The sequence below is a fragment of the Tachyglossus aculeatus genome, chromosome 15 (genome assembly GCF_015852505.1).
Source record: "Tachyglossus aculeatus isolate mTacAcu1 chromosome 15, mTacAcu1.pri, whole genome shotgun sequence".
NCBI classification, from domain to species: Eukaryota; Metazoa; Chordata; class Mammalia; order Monotremata; family Tachyglossidae; genus Tachyglossus; species Tachyglossus aculeatus.
In genome coordinates this window covers 8266509-8286041 of record NC_052080.1, presented here as the reverse complement: position 1 = coordinate 8286041, position 19533 = coordinate 8266509, and the positions used below count along the sequence as shown (strand labels likewise).

The 19533-nt window shown below is 40.3% G+C and overlaps 1 protein-coding gene across 3 annotated transcripts in view; it reads left to right on the top strand.

Annotated features, from left to right (window-relative positions):
- Positions 1 to 19533, top strand: part of FRMPD4 (FERM and PDZ domain containing 4) — a 254040-nt gene that overhangs the window by 187979 nt on the left and 46528 nt on the right. For all 3 annotated transcript variants that reach the window (XM_038757339.1, XM_038757340.1, XM_038757341.1), the window contains exons 3-4: positions 3057 to 3217; positions 5989 to 6091. In XM_038757339.1, the coding sequence (XP_038613267.1) occupies positions 3057 to 3217; positions 5989 to 6091 (264 nt within the window). The remainder of the gene's footprint in view (positions 1 to 3056; positions 3218 to 5988; positions 6092 to 19533) is intronic.

Below are 19533 nucleotides of genomic sequence, written 5' to 3'. Positions count from 1 at the left end.
CTGGAATGAAATGAAAAATACCATTATGTTTACAATTTGTTGTAGATAGTTAAAGCAGATCATTCAAACCCTAAAACCCCACTGAGACCCAAATTCACGGTACATGCAGAACCTTGACCTGGAGAAATTAATCTCATTGTTGGCATCTCCCCGCCAGACATGCATGGACTCATTGATAAAGGAGAAATTTGTGTTACTCTTTTTCTCCTTCCTGCCCACCTCAGTAATAATAATAATAACGATAATGGCATTGATGCTGGTATAATCCATATCATATTGGTCCAGCAGTATAATCTCTCTCCCACTGAATGCTTCTGTGCTGCCACCACATTTTCTCTCTGAATAAAGTAGAGCAACTTTTAAAAGTGGGTATTATGGCAGCAGCCTTCCAATTTATCACATATTAATTTGAGGGTCCTGCTGATTTTTAATGAGCCCAACAAAAAGCCAAAGGCTCATTTTAGGCTTTCTTACATAGCAGACTCTGCTAGCTAAATTGTTTCTTCTTGATGAATTGGGTGTATCAATTCTTTCTTCCTTCTGATTAAGGCACACTCAAGGGATTCACCACATCCCTTTCTGCTGGAATGCAAAGGTAGGCCAAGAAAAGCAGATGGATTACTGTCATTTCTTCTGGAATGAGACCTGTCAAAACCCAGACAAACGTGAATTGTTCATCATTTTCTGGAGAATACACTTTCAACCTCGATTAATTTGCTATGCGTTCAGTAAAGTGTGTGTATGTGTGTGTGTTGGGGTTGTGTGCCTGTTCTGGTATAGTCAGCATTAGGATTCAGTGAGGCATGGTTGACACGTAAAGAGAAGCCACCTTTTCAGCTCATTTAAGAAAGTATTTGAACTTCTTTTTGTATAAAATCGCTAATCCAGGGGTAAAAACTGCTTGGCTCATGTGAACAAGGGAAAAATGATTTTTCATGGAAAAGATTTAAAGTGGGTGATGCTATCTGATGATACTATCAAGTGTTGATGTATTTTGATCATCCAAGTGATCCTCCTCTGTTCAAAATTGTTCAGAAAGAAAATGATGCTGTGTGCTGAGACTTACTCTGAGGATGGAGTTCAGGTTCAGGGAGGGAATAATTTGTAAAACCTGGAGCAAGTGGTTTGAAGCAAAGTTACCACAATCAAGTTCTTTCATCACCAAAAATCATAGATAGTAATACCCCATTGTTATTTGTTATAGTCATTGCCAATGTAGGGTTATCATTCATTTTATTTTAGTGTTAACAATATTCAATAGACCGGCCTACTGTCTCCTTCAAACCCCATTGCTTACCTATCTATAAGTTCAATTTTCTCATTCTCCCTGCTTGAGAAAGATCTGTCACTTACTGGAATTCTACATTGTTTAGATGTTTCAAACCAGAGAAATAGATAGTGAAATGTTTGAGAAGAAATGTTTCCCTCCCTTTCTTTTTCTTCAAAGGCAATATACTTCTGAAACAACAAAATCCCCTTTTTTCATTATTTGAAACATATGTTTGTCCAGATGGCATACATGCTCTTATCTTCTAGTGTGCTATAAAATGACTTTACTTGACAAGATTTATCTACTGAGGAAGCTTGTGGAAAAAAAGTAATGGACATTATGGGAGAGAAGCAATCTGCTTTTCTTCTTGTTGTTGGGCAGATTTCAAATGAATGGGCTTTTCTCTTTTTAGAATAAATTTCTCTATTTAGGGGGACATAAAAACTAAGTCAACATACTAAAATAAGCTTCAAAGTCTAATGTTTTCATGAGCCAGTTCACATTAATCAGGTGGAAAAGATCAACTCCCAAAACAGAATTCCTCAGTTTTACTCCGAAATTGCGAATATGACCCCGTCAAGTCTTTTACAACCAAACCAAATTTCAGGCTTTACATTTCAGCAGGTACCCTAGGCTATACCATCGCCTACTGGGTGTACAAAACCTTCAGGAGTATCTCTCCCAAGGAGCTCCTTACTGCAAGATAGCTTGTCTTGATTCGCTCTGTTGCCTTCTTACAGTTTGGCTCCTTTCCTCAAATTCCAAGTGCACCCACTCCACTCCTAAAGATGGAACACACGTTTAAAGGACTAGGACTGTGATATGGAACGGATAAGGAGGCAGAAATCCAGGAGGTTTGAGGACTGAGCATCTGTGACCCAGAGACCCTAATTTGCATTCATAGCCTACTAGATAGAGCACGGGCCTGAGAGTCAGAAGTCATGGGTTCTAATCCTGACTCCACCGTTTGTATGCTGTGTGACCTTGGGCAAAACACTTAACTTCTCTGTGTCTCACTTACCTCATCTGTAAATTGGGAATTAAGATCATGAGCGCCATGTGGAACGGGGACTGCGTCCAATAAGATTTGCTCGTATCCACCCCAGCGCTTAGAATTGTGTCTGTCTTATAGAAAGCGCTTAACAAATACCACAATTATTATTATTATTCACACACTTGGATGGGATATTGAATGTTCACATCATGTTACAGTTGAGAATCAACATCCAAAATGAAACTATGATGTTTTGCTCTCATGATTTTACCTTGATTCTGGGATACGTAAGGCCCTTTGGTTCAAAGCAAGATTGCCAAAAACAAGTGGGGAAATAGCTCCTTCATGCTAGGTTCCGTAGCCCCACAGCACTTAGATACATATCCATTTATACTCGGCTGCTTCCCCGATCTGTAATTACTTTGGCAGTCTCCCCCACTAGGATTTTAAGGTCTTTGAGAGCAGGGATTGTTTCTCCTAACCGTATTGTACTGTAATCTCCCAAGTTGTTAGTACAGTGCTTTGCACTCAGTGAATTTCATTGATTGATCGAGGGCCCAGATGCTGCATTCAGTAGAGGTAACTGCTAACAAGATATGAATTTCATTCCTTGTACCTATTTTATTTATACACGCTGGGTAACCAAACATATGTGCATGTCGTTTTTCGAAACAAGTGAGTTCCATTGCATTCCCTTGTATTTCGTGTCAAATTGAGATAGTTCAGAATTCAGGAAAAGATTTGATAGAAGCGTTTAATGGCTCCTTTCTGCTGTTTTTGTTTTACTTGTAGTCACATGACCCAGTCAGCCACGTTTGAAGACCCTCGATTAGAGAGTTGCCAAATCATCCCTCCAGCCCCCCGGAAAGTGGAAATGAGGAGGGATCCAGTGTTGGGTTTTGGTTTTGTGGCTGGAAGCGAAAAGCCTGTGGTTGTGCGTTCAGTGACACCAGGTAAGCTTCTCTCCCTTTGAGTTCCTCCCTCCCATCTGATGCAACCATGAAAGACAGACAGCACTCTGACTTGCCAACTGCCTTGCTGTGCAGGCTGACTGGCTGGCATAGCTGGGGGATGTGGTGAGACTCCCACATTGATTGAAATGGCTCTAAAGATTTTTCAGTAAGAGATTTGACTTTGCTGGAATTATCTTTTTTTTTTAACCATTTGAGCCATTATTTCACTTCAAAAAAATTACTTCTCCAAAATATTTTGTCTTTCATTCGACCCATTACTGACTGCGTGAACTTAGGCTATGAGGAATGGTCAGTTGCCACTAGTAATTAGTATACAGAAATTTTGAATTCAGTCTGTGGTTACTGAAATGCAGTAGTATTTCTCAAATTCCTTCCAGGTGCTGGGCACTGCCATTCATTCATTCAGTCGTAGTTATTGAGCGCTTACTGTGTGCAGAGCAGTTGCAGAGCGCTTGGGAAGTACAAGTAGGCAACATATAGAAACGGTTCCTACCCAACAATGGGCTCACAGTCTAGAAGGGGGAGACAGACAACAAAACAAAACATGCAGCATGGCATAGTGGATAGAGCATGTGTCTGAGAGTCAGAAAATCATGAGTTTTAATCACTGCCCTGCCACTTGTCTGCTGTATGACCCTGGGCAAGTCACTTTACTTCTCTGTGCTTCAGTTACCTCATCTGTAAAATAGGGATGAAGACTGTGAGCCCCATGCGGGACAGGGACTTTGTCCAACCTGATTTGTTGCTTGTATCCACCCTAGCACTTAGTACACTGCCTGGCACATAGTAAGCACTTAATAAATACCACAATTATTCTTATTATTACTGTACTATAGGCACTTGGGAAATACAAACCAGAGAAGTCACATGATGTCTGCCCTCAAGGTGCTTAAATTCAAATACCAAAACTTTGTATAGTTCAAGGCTTGATGGATTCAACAGAAGTCTTCAAGAAAAATGAAATAATGCAGTGTTTGCAAATAATTACCATGCTCTCTCTAAACCCATAGAAACTTACTGGACATTTGGGGGAAAATCATTGTCTCTTAATCGGTACATGTATTTAATTTCTGCACCAGGCAGAAAGCATTGCAAAATTTCTCTTGAGAGGGAATACATTTCATGTGCTGATTTTGTATTTATTAATATTAGCTTTGGGATTACGTTCAGATCAGACAAATCCCCCCCCCTCCCCTGCACTGATTAATCTCCAGAGCTTGGCAAATCAGTTTTTCAGCGTGCTACTCTTAAACCCAATGTCCAGAATGAGAAATCCAAGCAGAGGTAACCCTGACCAGTGACCACAAGATGGAAAAGTGTTTGGGTTTCCATCTCACCTGTTTCCTTGTGTGACCAAGTAACCTGTCTGTACCCTGGCTTTCTTACCTTCTGAGACTAGGGGACATTCATTTTTCCTGCATGAGATTTGCAGAGTGGAATAAGCTTGTGTTCTTGAATGCTTTGAGACCCTCAGTTATGAGGCCCTTTAAAAATAATATCAGGTGGCAAGCAACAGTTCAACTAAGTTTCCACTGTTCTCACTTTGATTGCCTTTGGAGTAAAAATAATATCAGGTGGCAAGCAACAGTTCAACTAAGTTTCCACTGTTCTCACTTTGATTGCCTTTGGAGTGTGATCAATTGCTTCCTCTCTCCTACACATTTACCCTGTTGCCACATGCAAAAGGAATAAGACACGTTGCTAGAAATCTTTGAGATACTTTGAAGAGAAGCACATAACAGCCTTGTTTTCATTATCCCAGTCAGGAAAAAGTTCCTCAAGCTGAAGGAATGTATGAATGCCATGAAACTAGCTTTACTGAAATTCCCAGCTTCAGCTGCAAAGCAGATTTCCGTTTCTGTTAGGTGAGAACCTCTTTGGTAGAGAAGACCTACTTTTACCGATTAAGGAAGGCTGTAGTGATTGCTGTGTTTTCAACTCTCTGATTTCTTGATTTAAATCATCTGTAGCCATCCTAATGGATCTATGCTGTAAATTGACTTGGCAAAGCCTTGAGAATTAGCGATTCATGGTTTACGTTCCAACTTGGGAGTTGAATGACCTCTTCGATTATGAGGAAGCCAACCACTCCTCTTTCTGGGATCTCTGAGCTCTTCATGCCCAAAGCTCCTCCTCTCTTTCCAAGAACCTGCCTGTTTGACAAAGACTCAGAGGGTTATATGTGTACCGGGGAAGGAAAGGCAGACTGAGCAATGGAAAGGACTGTGAATTAGATCCCAGAAGAACCAGATTAAATCTCTTGCCATCCATTTTTGGGATGCATCCCTGGTAATCCTTCTAATCTTTTTGTTCCTCATTTTCCTCATCTGCAAATTGGTGCTAACATTCCCCTCTCATTTGACTTCATTCTCTTTTCTGTATGAAAATCTCCCCATGTAGAAGTCAAATGGGAAAAGCATTTTGAAGTCCACCAAAATACCAAATACTGAGCTATGTCACTCAACTATTTCACTCACTGTGTCACTAAGAGATGTCACTGAGTCAGGCCGCTCAAATGCTAAACAAAATAAGCAGGATGGCCCCTGAAAGGGGAGAGCATTGTATATTCTAGTGAGGCTAACAGATTAATCATCAGCATTTGAGAGGAGGTCCTTTAGCATGGAGAGCTTCTTCTGGAAAAAGGCCAGTTGCAAAGGCGGAATGTACTGCTTCTGCAGGCCAAGTAGAGGAATCTTTCAGGTTATTATCTGTTACGTGCTAACTGGTACTTAACTCTCCTTTGTTTCCAGGAGGCCCCTCTGAAGGAAAACTTATCCCAGGAGATCAGATCATAATGATTAATGATGAGCCAGTCAGCACTGCTCCAAGGGAGAGAGTCATCGACCTTGTCAGGTAGTCTATCCACCTTTGACTTTTGTCCTACTGTGCGAGCTCTGCACTTTCCTAACCCAGTACCTGAGCAGAGGAAGAATGATCTCTATTCTCTCTTGTGTAGAGGAACCTGGCAGTAACCTAATAGTACTGATAGTAAGAGCATTTATTGAGAGCTCTCTGAGTGCAATTCATTTGCCAAGAACTTGTACATTTTAGTTCAACTGGTCCAATTTGGTGAGTGCTGGAGAAGATCTTCGATAGGAGAAACAATTGTCCTCAAAAGAGATAAACCCCGAGCCCTTAATTTTCCAAGTAGCTTTATTCCAAGTAATAATTTGGAAGGAGGAGAATTCTCAGCTCTGAACAATCATTGGCATGTAGATATTGAAAATATGTTTGCTTTTTCACATTTTTCAATGTTGATGAAAACTGGTGATTCAAAACTGACCCACGAGCCCAATTCTAGCAAAAAGAAAGCCTCAAATTATCATTTGTAAAAAGGAAGCTACCTTCCTGAACTTTTCTGATTTTTAAAGGAGGCAAAACCATGAACAAGTAAAGGTGAAAGTATCATCATTAAATTGGTTGATGTATTGGTTTGGGCATTAGTTGTCTCCTTATTTACAGGGCTTTATAGTAGGCTAGCAAATGTGTTTTGTGTCTTCTAAAATTACTAAAATATTGGTGATGTAAGTCTTCTCCAAAAGTCTTTGATGTTAGGTTTTGCTTGAGAATTAAGAAGTGTAAAGCCCTGGTAATTATATTGCCATTAAGGACTTTAACATTTTGTTCCCTGCTATAGAAGGATTGATTTGACACTCGTTTTGCGGTGAAACTGTAGGAGGTGTGTCTTGAACAAGTAAAATAGTTGTTTTCTCTAGAAATATCAAGAAGCAAGCTGATTTTTCTGGAAACATCTAGGAGCAGAAGCTGGTTTCTCTAGAAACGTCAGGGAACTGAAGCTGGTTTGTCTAGAAATGTGTAGAAACAAGCTGGTTTCTCTAGAAGCATCTAAGAACAGAAGCTGGTTTCCATATGGCAGGGCATCAGTTGCCTTCTTATAGCAGGAGTGCCATTAATGACAAAGTTAATAATGGACTTCTTCTCATTAGTGAGTTATTAAAAAAAAGGACTTCTGAAATACCTTGTTCTTACCCCAACTTACTACAGCATTGGTAGATGCATTCCCTGCCCACAATGAGCTTACAGCCTAGCGATGTTAGAGGAGTCAAAAGGAAAATAATCTGAGAGAAAGTGAGTCAGAAATGAATGATGGATTCCCAGTAAGATATGATCTATTTCTCTAGACTGTAAACTCTTTCTGGGAAGGGAACGTGACTACCAACCCTGTAGTATGGCACTCTCCCAAGTTTATAGTAGAGTGCTCTGCACACAATAAGTGCTCAATAAATACTATTGATTGATTGGTATTAAAAGATCCAGAGGGAAACCTAAACCCAATGGCTTTGGAGTCAGAGATGCGAAAGGTGGAGGAAAGGCATTGACTGATTGATTGATAATTTGAATGACAACTTTCAGTGCCTTCCCAGTATTGAGAGCTCAGGACTGTGAAGATAAGATGATGGGCCTGTAGTTGTCCATATTTTTTCCAGATATTTCAGGAGGCTTTCTACGGTTTTTTTTCTTTATTTAACGCTTTCCTCCCAATAATTATCCCATGGTACAGTGATTGTGTGTGGAAAATACCCAAGAAACAACATTAAATTTATTTAGAAATCATGGAGATTAATGCCCTCTCCTCATTATGCCCCCTCCTTTCTCCTCCATACTGTTCCCTTTCCCTTGCCCGATTGTAGAGTAGGTGAGGGAAAGATGCCACTATTGAGGCAGTATCTTTTCAAGGATCAAGAAGAAATAGAAAACAGGGATTTGAAAAATCTTATTCAAGAAAATATTACTACACAGGCAGTTGGCCGAATCATCTTTGAGGAAGAGTGGTGTGGCATTGGAACAACCAAAATATGCTCAGATTTCCTTGTTTCTGTAATAAGACATGTTCACGCTGGGCATCCACAAGATGAGATCCATCCAACTTGGTGTACCCAGGCTCCAGTTATCCAGGATGTTTGCTATTTTTTATTTTGTGGCTTATACGGTTTTCAAGTTGAGATGAACAAACCTCTTTCTTCTAACAAAGCTTGTGAAGGTGTTATGGAAGTGAAGAAATTGCAACTGGACAAAGCCTCAAGTGTCAGATGAGACAATTGATAATTTAATATTTCATCAATCTCAGGCATAAAAGTGCATATAGCAGTGCTGTTAAAATGAATAAATTGCACCAGAAAGTAAAAATAATCTGTTCCATTTCATAACCTTTGAGGGAAAATTTTAATTTTATTTTTAAGTGGTATTTGTTAAGCACTTACTGTATGCCAAGCACTGTATTAAGCACTGGGCTAGACGCAAGCTAATCAGGTCGGACACAGTCCATGTTGCACGTGGGGGGTCACAGTCTTAATGCCCATTTTACAGATGAGGTAACTGAGGCACAGAGAAGTTAAGGGACTTGCCCAGGGTCACACAGCAGATAAATGGCAGAGCTGAGATTAGAGCCCAGATCCTTCTGACTTCCAGGCTCTTGCTCTTCTCCACTAGGCCAGGCTGCTTCTCTAAAATAATGGTTTGTTTTTTTTTACTGTAGTCTTTTGTCTGCAGTGATGTACAATATTGTAGTATTTTTTTTAATCTGCATTTACAGCCAGTGGATGTTTTAATGTCTTTATCCTACACAAGATGCATTTTGTTTCTGTTTAATAAAATAACCAATTGCTTATTCTTTAAAGGATCTGGAGAAAATACTTGTCATTTTAATAGCACTGTAAAATTCCCTCTATCTAAAATTTGGTTTCTGTCTCATGTGGTGGGCATCTTTTTTGGTCTACATTTCCCATCCCAGCTTTTGCATCTGCTTTTGGCTCTTATTTTGTTGTTGTTGCCAGAGACCTTTATGAGGCACTGAGGCTTATTTTTCTTATCCTTTGGTTGTTTTATTATAGAAATTAATTTTTTTTCTTAAGAAAATTTCTGGGGTCTCTGAGGCCAGTTTATTGCCATAGTAACAAGAATTTGGGTTTTCAAATGTTCGGCAGAAGAGCTGTAGTTTCAGTATCAGAGAGAGGCCGGTTCTATTCGTCATCTAGTGATCTAGGTTGTCAACTCCATTTCAGATTTTAGAGTGAATTTTTAAAAGGAAACCTTGGAAAGGTCCATATCCTTTGTAAATTAGCATATCTTTCTTCCGCACAAAGACCCTACAAACATTTTCCTTGTACTTTAATTTTCCTTGAATTTTAATCATGGCTATGAATTACATTGATGCTAATGATTGCACTTCTGGTAAACATACTTTAGGCGTAATGAAAACTTATTGCTATGGAGTGTTTGTGGCTGCTGCTTTGATTTGCTTGTGTGTGTTCATCTTACATTAGACACACATCCACATCACTCAGTACGTATGTAACCTTAGAGGACTTACTTGAAGTAAGCAGCGGACAAGAACAAATTAGATCAGAACTGAAAATCGCTAATTCCTTCTTTCTTTGGCCCCCGAATGAAAATAGTCAGTTTCAGCTGACATTTCCAAGACCAAAGTAATTGTAAACTTATATCAAAGAGGGGATTTGCGCTCCTGGAAATTTAAATTCAGCATCTCAATTTGAGATCTGAGAGAAGACAGTGGCAAGGGTCTCAGGAAGATCATTATAGGGTTTTTGCCATCTCTGCACGACTCCCTTGGTACCTATTTCCTCTTCATGATCATCATCATCATCATCATCATCAATCGTATTTATTGAGCGCTTACTGTGTGCAGAGCACTGTACTAAGCGCTTGGGAAGTACAAATCGGCAACATATAGAGACAGTCCCTACCCAACAGTGGGCTCACAGTCTTAAAGGGGGAGACAAAACCAAACATACTAACAAAATAAAATAAATAGAATAGATATGTACAAGTAAAATAAATAAATAAATAGAGTAATAAATATGTACAAACATATATACATATATACAGGTGCTGTGGGAAAGGGAAGGAGGTAAGATGGGGGGATGGAGATCCCAGGTGTATAGAGCCAGTGTGCTTATTAAGTGATGAATCAGAGTCTTTGGAGTTATAGTGATCAATATCAATCAGTAATATTTACTGAGCTCTTACCCAGTGTCAAGCATTGCAATCAGCGCTTGGGAGACTACAGGAGAGTTCGACACCATCTCTGCTCTCAAGAAGTTTACAGGTTACAGGGAAGATTGTCAAAAATCAATTATAGGTAGGGAGAAGTAATGAAGCTTAAAGATATGTTCTTAAGTGCTACCAAGGAAGTGCACAAATTCTTAGGGTGTGTGTATTCTAGTGCATAAGTGAAGCAGACAGGCTGAGTAGCAGTGGGGAGGGCTTTCTAACTTTTGCAGTCACCGTTGCTTATATGCAATTGATTACACTGGCCTCTCCCTCCTCTCAAAAAGTGAAGCTAGTAGCAGGAATCGCCATCCGAGGCATCAGGTTTCTGAGTCAGTTCCTTACTCCAACCGCCTAGCCCTTCCCAGCCCTTTGTGGCCTCCCTCGTTCCAGAGACCCAAGAGAATTAAAACATCTTGAGTTGGCTAAGACGATTGGTATGAACTTCAGCTCCTCCGACCCTAACTTTCAAAGCTAGGAGAAGAGCACGGACCTGGGCCAGAAAAAAGCCCAGCCATAGGACCTCGGAACCAATCTCCCAGAGAGCTGCCCACAGTTTAAGAGCAAAATAAAACCAAATTGAGAATCTGGTGGATATCCTGTAAGCTTGTCTAGTGTTAGCAGGGATGCATTCTTTACGGGATCTTATGTTATCTGGTCTGGTCCCATGGGGATCTCTGTTTTCTCTCCTAAAAAGATGAAAACCAACAAAAAGATTTTTTGAAAAATGAATAAGCTGATAATGCTGTAAAGCTTTTCAGCCCTCCTCAAGAAGAATGCAGTATAAAGGGATTCAGGATATTAAGGGACAGAGAATGATCTATTTTACATCTTCTCTTTGGAATGAGTTATCGCTTTTGGCATTCCACAAGCCTGAAATACTAAGGAACGTTTTTAGTAGAAGCCAGAGCTTTTCATAATTCCCTTGGCATCTCTTTATGTTATCTGAGGAGAAACTATGTTACCCTGTGATTAGAAGACTTAAAATTAAATTTTAGTGAGCTGCTCCGTAAGTCTGGAAATGGGAAAAGAGAATCTGAAATGACTCTATGGAGAGCACAGAAACAGATACTGTAATATTGCTTTTTGATTTTCAAGTCAATAAACCCAGCTAATATCTTTTTGACTTGGTAGAAACTGGGTTTATTGCTTCATTAAATATGCTGGAAGATGGGATTAGGAACGTGGACTTGTGTAAATTATTTGATAATCAAAGATAATGTTATTTAAGTGAAATGAGATCTCTTTCTTTTAAACCCAAAACAAAGTTTGAAGCTTTTGCTACTTGAAGTTCTTAAATATTGTGGCCTGCTTGAGAGGCCATTTTCAAATTGTTCCCCTTCACGATAACTGCCAAGTGAAAGGACCTTACTCTATTGCTAACTGATGATGATGATAACAATAATAATAATATTTGTTAAGTGCTTACTACGTTCCACTCACTGTACTGAGCACGGGGGTAGATACAAGCAAATCAGGTTGGACACAACCCCTGTCCCACGTGGGGCTCACAGTCTCAATCCCCATTTTACAAATGAGGTAACTGAGGCACAGAGAAGCAAAGTGTCTAGCCTAAGGTCACACAGCAGACAAGTGGCGGAGCCAGGATTAGAACCCATGACCTTCTGACTTCCAGGCCTGTTTGCTTCTCCCACTGGGAATGAAGGATTAGTGTTGGACCCAAGTTTTCCAGCTTAGTAGGTGCGTGAAGGAATTGATTCCAGCGGTTTTTACAGAATCACTTGTACTTTCTCATCCCTGCCCAGTCATTTCCCCACTGGGCAACAGAGAGCAACAATTGGGTTGGCGGGCAAGGAGGGGTATATCACATTGGGAAGTTCCCTTTAACATACGGACCCGTTTTTGGCCAAACCGACTGCACCAAAGAAGGCAGTTGCCTCAGGAGCTTCTAAAATCTTCGCTGTCCTGATTACCGTTTTATTTTTCAAGATTTTTCTGGGCCCATCCACCTCCCGAGCGGCTCTAAGTGAAATCCTCACCTTCATTCATTCATTCAATCGTATTTTTTGAGCGCTTACTGTGTGCAGAGCACTGTACTAAACACTTGGGAAGTACAAGTTGGCAACATATAGAGACAGTCCCTATCCAACAGCGGGCTCACAGTCTAGAAGGGGGAGACAGACAACAAAACAACACATACTGACAAAATAAAATAAATAGAATAAATATGTACAAGTAAAATGAATAAATAAATAGAGTGATAAATATGTACAAACATATACATATATACAGGTGCTGTGGGGAAGGGAAGGAGGTAAGGCGGGGGGGATGGGGAGGGGGAGGAGGGGGAGAGGAAGGAGGTAGGCAACTCTGGGAAATAGTATATTTGTCTCCTGATTCCCAGAGCAGAGCTCTTTATAGTGTACCAACATCATAGGTGACTACTGCAGTGAGATCTGTCTCTTCCCTCTCCTGTCAGTCAATCAGTCAGTCATATTTATTGAGCACTTATGGTGTACAGAGCACCATACTAAGCGCTTGGGAAAATACAATAGAACAATAAACGGACACAATCCCTGCCCACAAGGAGTTTACAGTCTAGAGGCCCTCCCCCTCATCTCTACAGGCCACAGTAACACCGTTTCTGAACCCATAACATATTTTGGAACAAAGTTTCCTTCCTAATTCTTCCTTCCCATGACTTTCCGTCATTGTCAGAGTGTCTTACTCATACGTGATTTTATCGGGAACGTTTGGATATTGGTTTGGATGACCATTCGAGAAGTGGGGGAGCCGTACTCTGAATGAGGTTCGGCAACTGTAATCATCATCATCAATCGTATTTATTGAGCGCTTACTGTGTGCAGAGCACTGTACTAAGCGCTTGGGAAGTACAAATTGGCAACATATAGAGACAGTCTATATGTAATCAAATGTAATATGTCTATATGTAATCAAATCAAATGTAATCAAATGTAATCAAATATGTATATGTCTATTTGATTACATAATAAGTCTGTATGTAATCAAATCAACTGTAATCAAATGATGTTTTAATTTGAGATCCCCTCTGAGGAGGCTGGCCTTAGTCCTCTACCACTCATAGAGATTGGCCCGTACTTCAGGCAAAAGCCCTAAACCACAGACTGAGCAAGTGGGTACAAGAGGAAAAGCTAAGTTATGTATGTTCACAGGAGCGTCATTCACTGTTTTTGTCTTGAAGCAAAAGAGCAAATCATCTTTCTGTGGTTAACTACAGTGTTTAATGTAATCTTGGAGTCACAGTGCATCTGTCAAAACAAAGCATTTCCACAAGGCATTTAATGTCTTGGGAAGTGAATTATACATTTATAAGCCTAACCAGAAATAATATTGGTCTTTAATAATTGACCAAGATTCCACTGCCGTATCATTTCCCGAGCAAGCTTTCCGCAAGTGCCCTGTCTTGTGAATGAAATGCACGTCCGGGAACCGTGAAGCGGCGTGGCTCAGTGGAAAGAGCCCGGGCTTTGGAGTCAGCGGTCATGGGTTCAAATCCCAGCTCTGCCACTTGGCAGCTGTGTGATTTTGGGCAAGTCAGTTAACTTCTCTGTGCCTCAGTTACCTCATCTTTAAAATGGGGGTGAAGACTGTGAGTCCCCACGTGAGACAACCTGATCACTTTGTAATCTCTCCAGCACTTACAACAATGCTTTGCGCGTAGTAAGCACTTAATAAATGCCATTATTATTATTATTATTATTAACCAGTAATCCTTGTGATAATGCACTTTAACCCTGGCATTAATAGCTGTAAGAGAGAGAAAATTCCTTCGAGGTTAGAGGGTACCCTAAAATCCCACTTTCTGATGAGGAAGGGCTTGTGTTTTATAATCCATAGCATTGCATTTTGGTAAGTTTGGACCGTGACTCCCCAGAGTTTTCAGAGATTAAAAAAATAAAAAGTTATGTGGCACTTGTACACTTCTGCCAGAAAGTGGAACCTAATTGTTGCTAGGTTGCTCAGCTATTCAACAGTGATTTAAGAATAAATCGCAATCAAAGAGCCATTCCCCTGGACATGTTCTATCTCACTGAAGGTAAATTTCCAAAGCCTATTTGTTTAAATAATTGTTATCCTCTGCTTATATTTAGGTAGTTGGCTATTTAATTTTTGAATTGTGAAGAAAAATTTTCCCTCCATTGCTTTCTAAGATCATTTCAGCTTTTAAATCCTTTCTATTCGGTATTTTCTTCAGACAAAAAGTAAATTGAATTTGAGACAGAATACAATAATCTAAATGAAGTAATAGTCACAATAATGGTATTTATTGAGCACCCATTGGGCACAATGCACTGTTGTAAATGCTTGAATGTATTTCCAATATAAAAATCACTGAAGTTGTTTACCCAAACTTTCCTTTTGAGGCAGGCCAGACTTGGAAATCCTCAGCCCAAGAGTGTTTTGTCCTTACCATATGATGATCAGAAATGGGGCATCTTATCTCAAGCCCAGTTTCTGTGCGGAGACCCCCTGGACTAAGGATTAGTAACATTCTCAGTGGAAAATTTAACTGACAAACCCGACAAGCAGGACAGTTCCACGTTCTGTTTTAAGGGCTTGATTTTCCCCCTTTTCTTTTGGGAAAGCCTCCTTTGGGTGTGGTGGGTGAGAACCTGTCCCTTCCCTCTCTGATTTTCATTTTTGAGCAATATCTCGCCCTGATAAAAGGGTGCTGGCCTCAGCAGAAGATAGAGCATGAGGCTCAGATCAGCTGGAAGATCATTAGGCACACTCAACTTTCCACTGGTCCTGTCCCTCCCTCTCTCAGGATGCCCTAGCCACCTCTTTCCCCGATGCAGTGCCCCTACTCTCTGTACACAGACTTGTATGGCAACTCCCAAAGACCCCTGTGCAAGCCATTGCCACGCATCGACTGACTCACTCATATCGTCTTTCCCGGGAACAAAATTAGGGCACGGCAGGAGGTGGGCTAGGTACAGAACACATTTCAGGTCTGGCCATGCAGAGCTCTGGTGCATGAAAGAGGCAACTGTTACCCTGTGTCCCGCCCAGACCAGCTCGACCTTGGCACTGGAACCAGTCAAGTCTATGCCCTTGCCTCAATTATGTCAAGAGCCTTAATATCCGATCCTCAGCCCATCATGATAGCGCTGTAGGCTCACATCATGCTGTATAGGTCTGCATTTGGCTTTGCAAGCTAAATCATGAATGTTCTCTGTGAAAGACCTTTCTGAAGTGGTATGAGAAAGTAACGTCTTAAGATGCTTCCAATTTCCGTGGGAATTCAGTAGTAAAATGGACTTTAAAGATGTTCAATTTTATTTTTGGCTTATTTTCTCTGGCCATTTTTAATTCTCAAACAACTGACTTTTTCTTTGGAGGGTTTTATAATTTAGTCAAGTGGACTCATCCTAGGCTATAGTATTATTACTCTTGGACTAAGCTTGATAAGGAGTGGGAACGTGTCTGCTAATTCTTTTGTACTCTCTCAAGTGCTTAGTACGGTGCTCTGCACATACTAAGTGCTTAATGTGATTGATTAAAATCCTGGAAGAAAATGTTGACTTTAAGAGAAAATTTTTAAACCTGGTAGTGTATATATGTGTGCATATCTAAAATGAAAATGATAATGATAATAATAATCATACTTATTAAGCACTTAGTGATGTGCCAAACCCTGTACTAAGCGCTGGGGTGGGAACCAGCTCCAGTCCCACGTGGGGCTCACAGTCTAAGGAGGGAGTAGTATATATTTTACCTTTTTGTTCGAATTCATCATTATCTGATTTTACTGTTCTCTGGGAATCTTGCCTGAGTTTAGAAAAAAATGGATAGTAGTTCATCTGCATTAAAGTGACTGAATTTGAAAGATGGCAAGGTATTTAAATGGTGAGCCATTAACCATGCGAAGTGCCTACCTTCCCCTGGACTGTTATTACTTTACCTACCAATTTTATGGGGCATGTGCTTTAAGATGTATGTATATGATACATTACAAAGGTTTCAAAGGAGCCATTAAGCTCTTTAGGGCAAACGGAATACCTTTCTAAAAGTGTCCTTAATGTGTGTTTGCATAATAGTCTTACATTACCTTTGAAGTTGCTTCTGTTTCTCAATTATGAAAATAAAAGGCTTTAAAAGAGTTTGTAACTGCATAAACAGTCCTCTCCTATTAGCTAGTGGTTGAAGAATTTTCCATCTTGATAATTAAATTAGATTGAAATGATTTCCTTTCCAAGGTATTTCTCAAAATATTATAATGCAAGACAACTTTTGCTGTACTTGTTCAATCCTGTTTTCCCCTGGTGCTGATGGCATAACCTATCCCCAGCAAGAAGTAACTTGAAAGGAGTTTTCTTTTTGATTTTTTTTAATTGAACATTTGTTCAGTTTATGATTCCTTTCCCCACCCAGTATCTGCAATGTCACTTGCAAATCAATAAAACATTTACTGTATGGAGAAAAGTAATTGGGTGTGGACAGTGTGAATTGTATCTCACACAACCGATATTAATATTACATGAATATTTGATAATAAAGGATTGCAGTGATAGCAAGAGAAGAACCAACTGGGTTGTGGTGCTGTGGCAGAGCTTAGATGCTATGCTCTGGCCATTTTGGCCTTATGTAAGTCCTAACTGTAAAAGAACCCAAGGCATACTTCTCACTCTGCCATCCCCCTGCCCATCTGTTGGCACTTGGTACTCTGTGCCCTAACAGGAGCAGAACTAACAGGAGTGAGGGAGTGCAAGTAACTTTGCTCACAACCCCAGCTCAATAATAACAAATAATAATAATAGTGGTATTCGTCCACTGTATTAAGTGCTGGGGTAGAACAAGATAATCAGGCCCCACATGAGGCTCATAGTCTAATAACAATAATAATAATTGTGGTATTTGTTAAGCACTTATAAGTGCTAGGGTAGATACAAGGTAATCAGGTTGGACACAGTCCCTGTCCCACATGGGGCTCACAGTCTAAGTAGCAGGGAGAGCAAGGATTGAATCCTCATTTTTCTGATGAGGAAACTGAGGCACAGAGAAGTTAAGTGACCTGCCCAAGGTCACACAGCAGGTGTGTGGCACAGCAGGGCTTAGAACTCAGGTCATCTGATCCCTGGGCCTGTGTTCTTTCTACTAGTCCACACCGCTTCTTGGTCTTGAAGTCTCAGGATAGAAATCCATCCATCGTTCTTAATGGGATAACTCATCTTCACAATATATTATAAAATACAGTCTTTATGCCCTGATGCTCATTTTCGAAAGTGAACTTTAAGATGGTGCTGAGAGATCCTATCTGTGTGGGCAAGTGTGGCTGAAAACATCGATGTAAGACAGGCCCGCTTTCCCATGTCTTACATGTCCAGAAAATACCATGCTGCCTCAGTCTGCACAAAGCCTATCTAAATTTATTGTTCCTACCACGCAGTATTCCAGTCTTCACGAAGCATTTATTTAAGTAGACTGTAAGTTCCTTGAGGACACGGATCGTGTCTACCTGCTGTACTAAATGCTTGGGAGAGTACAATACAATCTACCCAGTCTATTGTATTGTACTCTCCCAAGCATTTAGTACAGTGCTCTGCAAGCAGTAAGTAGTCAGTAAATACTCTTGATTAATTGATTGAGAGGAAACTGTCCTCTGATTATTGCACACCAGGCTGGTCATTTTATCCATAATACGGTTTTGAGGGATGAGGGAGTGGGGCTGAAATATTACCCATTAGGTGATGGGGAACAATTCCATACAGAAGTTTATATTTTTTTTTACTTTTGACCAATATCAGAGTGGTGTTTGACCATGTATTTGTTTTAGATGGGGTGCTCTGAACTATCAAAATCCATTCTTAGCATCAGAATTTTTGTCCAACCTCAGTTATCCTGTATTCCACACAAAGTAATTTAATTTCCAACTTATCACTGATGAATTCCATCAACAATTATTTTCTTGGCTGTTCTCCTGAAGTAAGGCTGACAGCACATGAACGTAGACTTTAGAAACTTGGAATTATTTCCAAGAGCTTTTCTTGAATCTTAAAATATTGGCTTAGTTGACTGAACAGTTCTTAATGTTCAGAGAGGATTAAATTCCCGCTAGTTTTTTCAGTGTTGTGAAGTCTTTTCAACGCCTAAATGGCTTTAATTCCAGGTACTGAATCTTTTTGTGAAGTCTTTTCAACACCTAAATGGCTTTAATTCCAGGTACTGAATCTTCATGTACATAGCACTTTCTCCTGTAGGAAGGAGTAACCTAAACTAAAAGGGGTTTTTGCATATTCAACTGAGCTTTGAGGAGGCGTATACGGTCAGGGATTTGTTATCCAGTAACACCACCTGAAAGTAGTAGATGAGGTGAGCACAAACAGTCTACCACTTTAGCTAAACCAGCAATCTTAGTGGTTATTTATTGGAAACTCCTGGTGGATAGGCAGGTAATACTCAAGTGCTGTGGGGCTGAAGGTAAGGGGGAGAGAAGGAAGGGTTCTTGGGTCATGTGGAAAGATACTTTGGAAGGAAGGGTTCTTTGGGAAATTTCTTCTTGCCCTCTTAATCCACCTCTGCCGGTGGAATATTCAATGTCAATGTCTGCCAAAAAGCCTCACAAATAAGCAATCAAGTCTGGCCACCAGAGTCGGTACGCTCCAGCGAGCTAAACCCTGGACTTCAGCTCATTCCCTGATGTGTGTGGAATAAGTTCTTTTCCCAAATCCCTGAGACCACGGTAAGACTGATATTGTTTGTTGTTTCTGATAACAACATGGTCACAGTCAAACGCCTCCTATTTCACATGTTATAATGAGAAGCAGCAACCTGCAGGGATACAATCCAAACTTGTTCTTTTGAAGTGCTTCCAGTGCTCAATTTGAAGATGTACTACTACTACTAATAATAATGGATTTATTAAGCACTTACTATGTGCAAAGCACTGTTCTAAGCGCTGGACCACCACTAGACCACCACTACCATAAATCATGGTCTTTTAACTGATGGACATAATGCAGAAATCGAAATTCATGAGGAACTGGCATGCCCCCTAGCCTTCTTCACTCATTCAGTCGTATTTAGTGAGTGCTTACTGTGTGCAGAGCACTGTACTAAGCATTTGGGAAGTATAATTCGGCAACAGAGACAATCCCGACCCAACAACAGGCTCACAGGCTAGGTTGGGGGGAGACAGGCAACAAAACAAATAGACAGGCACCAATAGCGTATATGCACATCATTAATAAAATAGAGTAATAAATATGTACAAATTTTTGTACATAAAAAATCTTTTCTGGGGAAAAGACGAGGACTTAAGT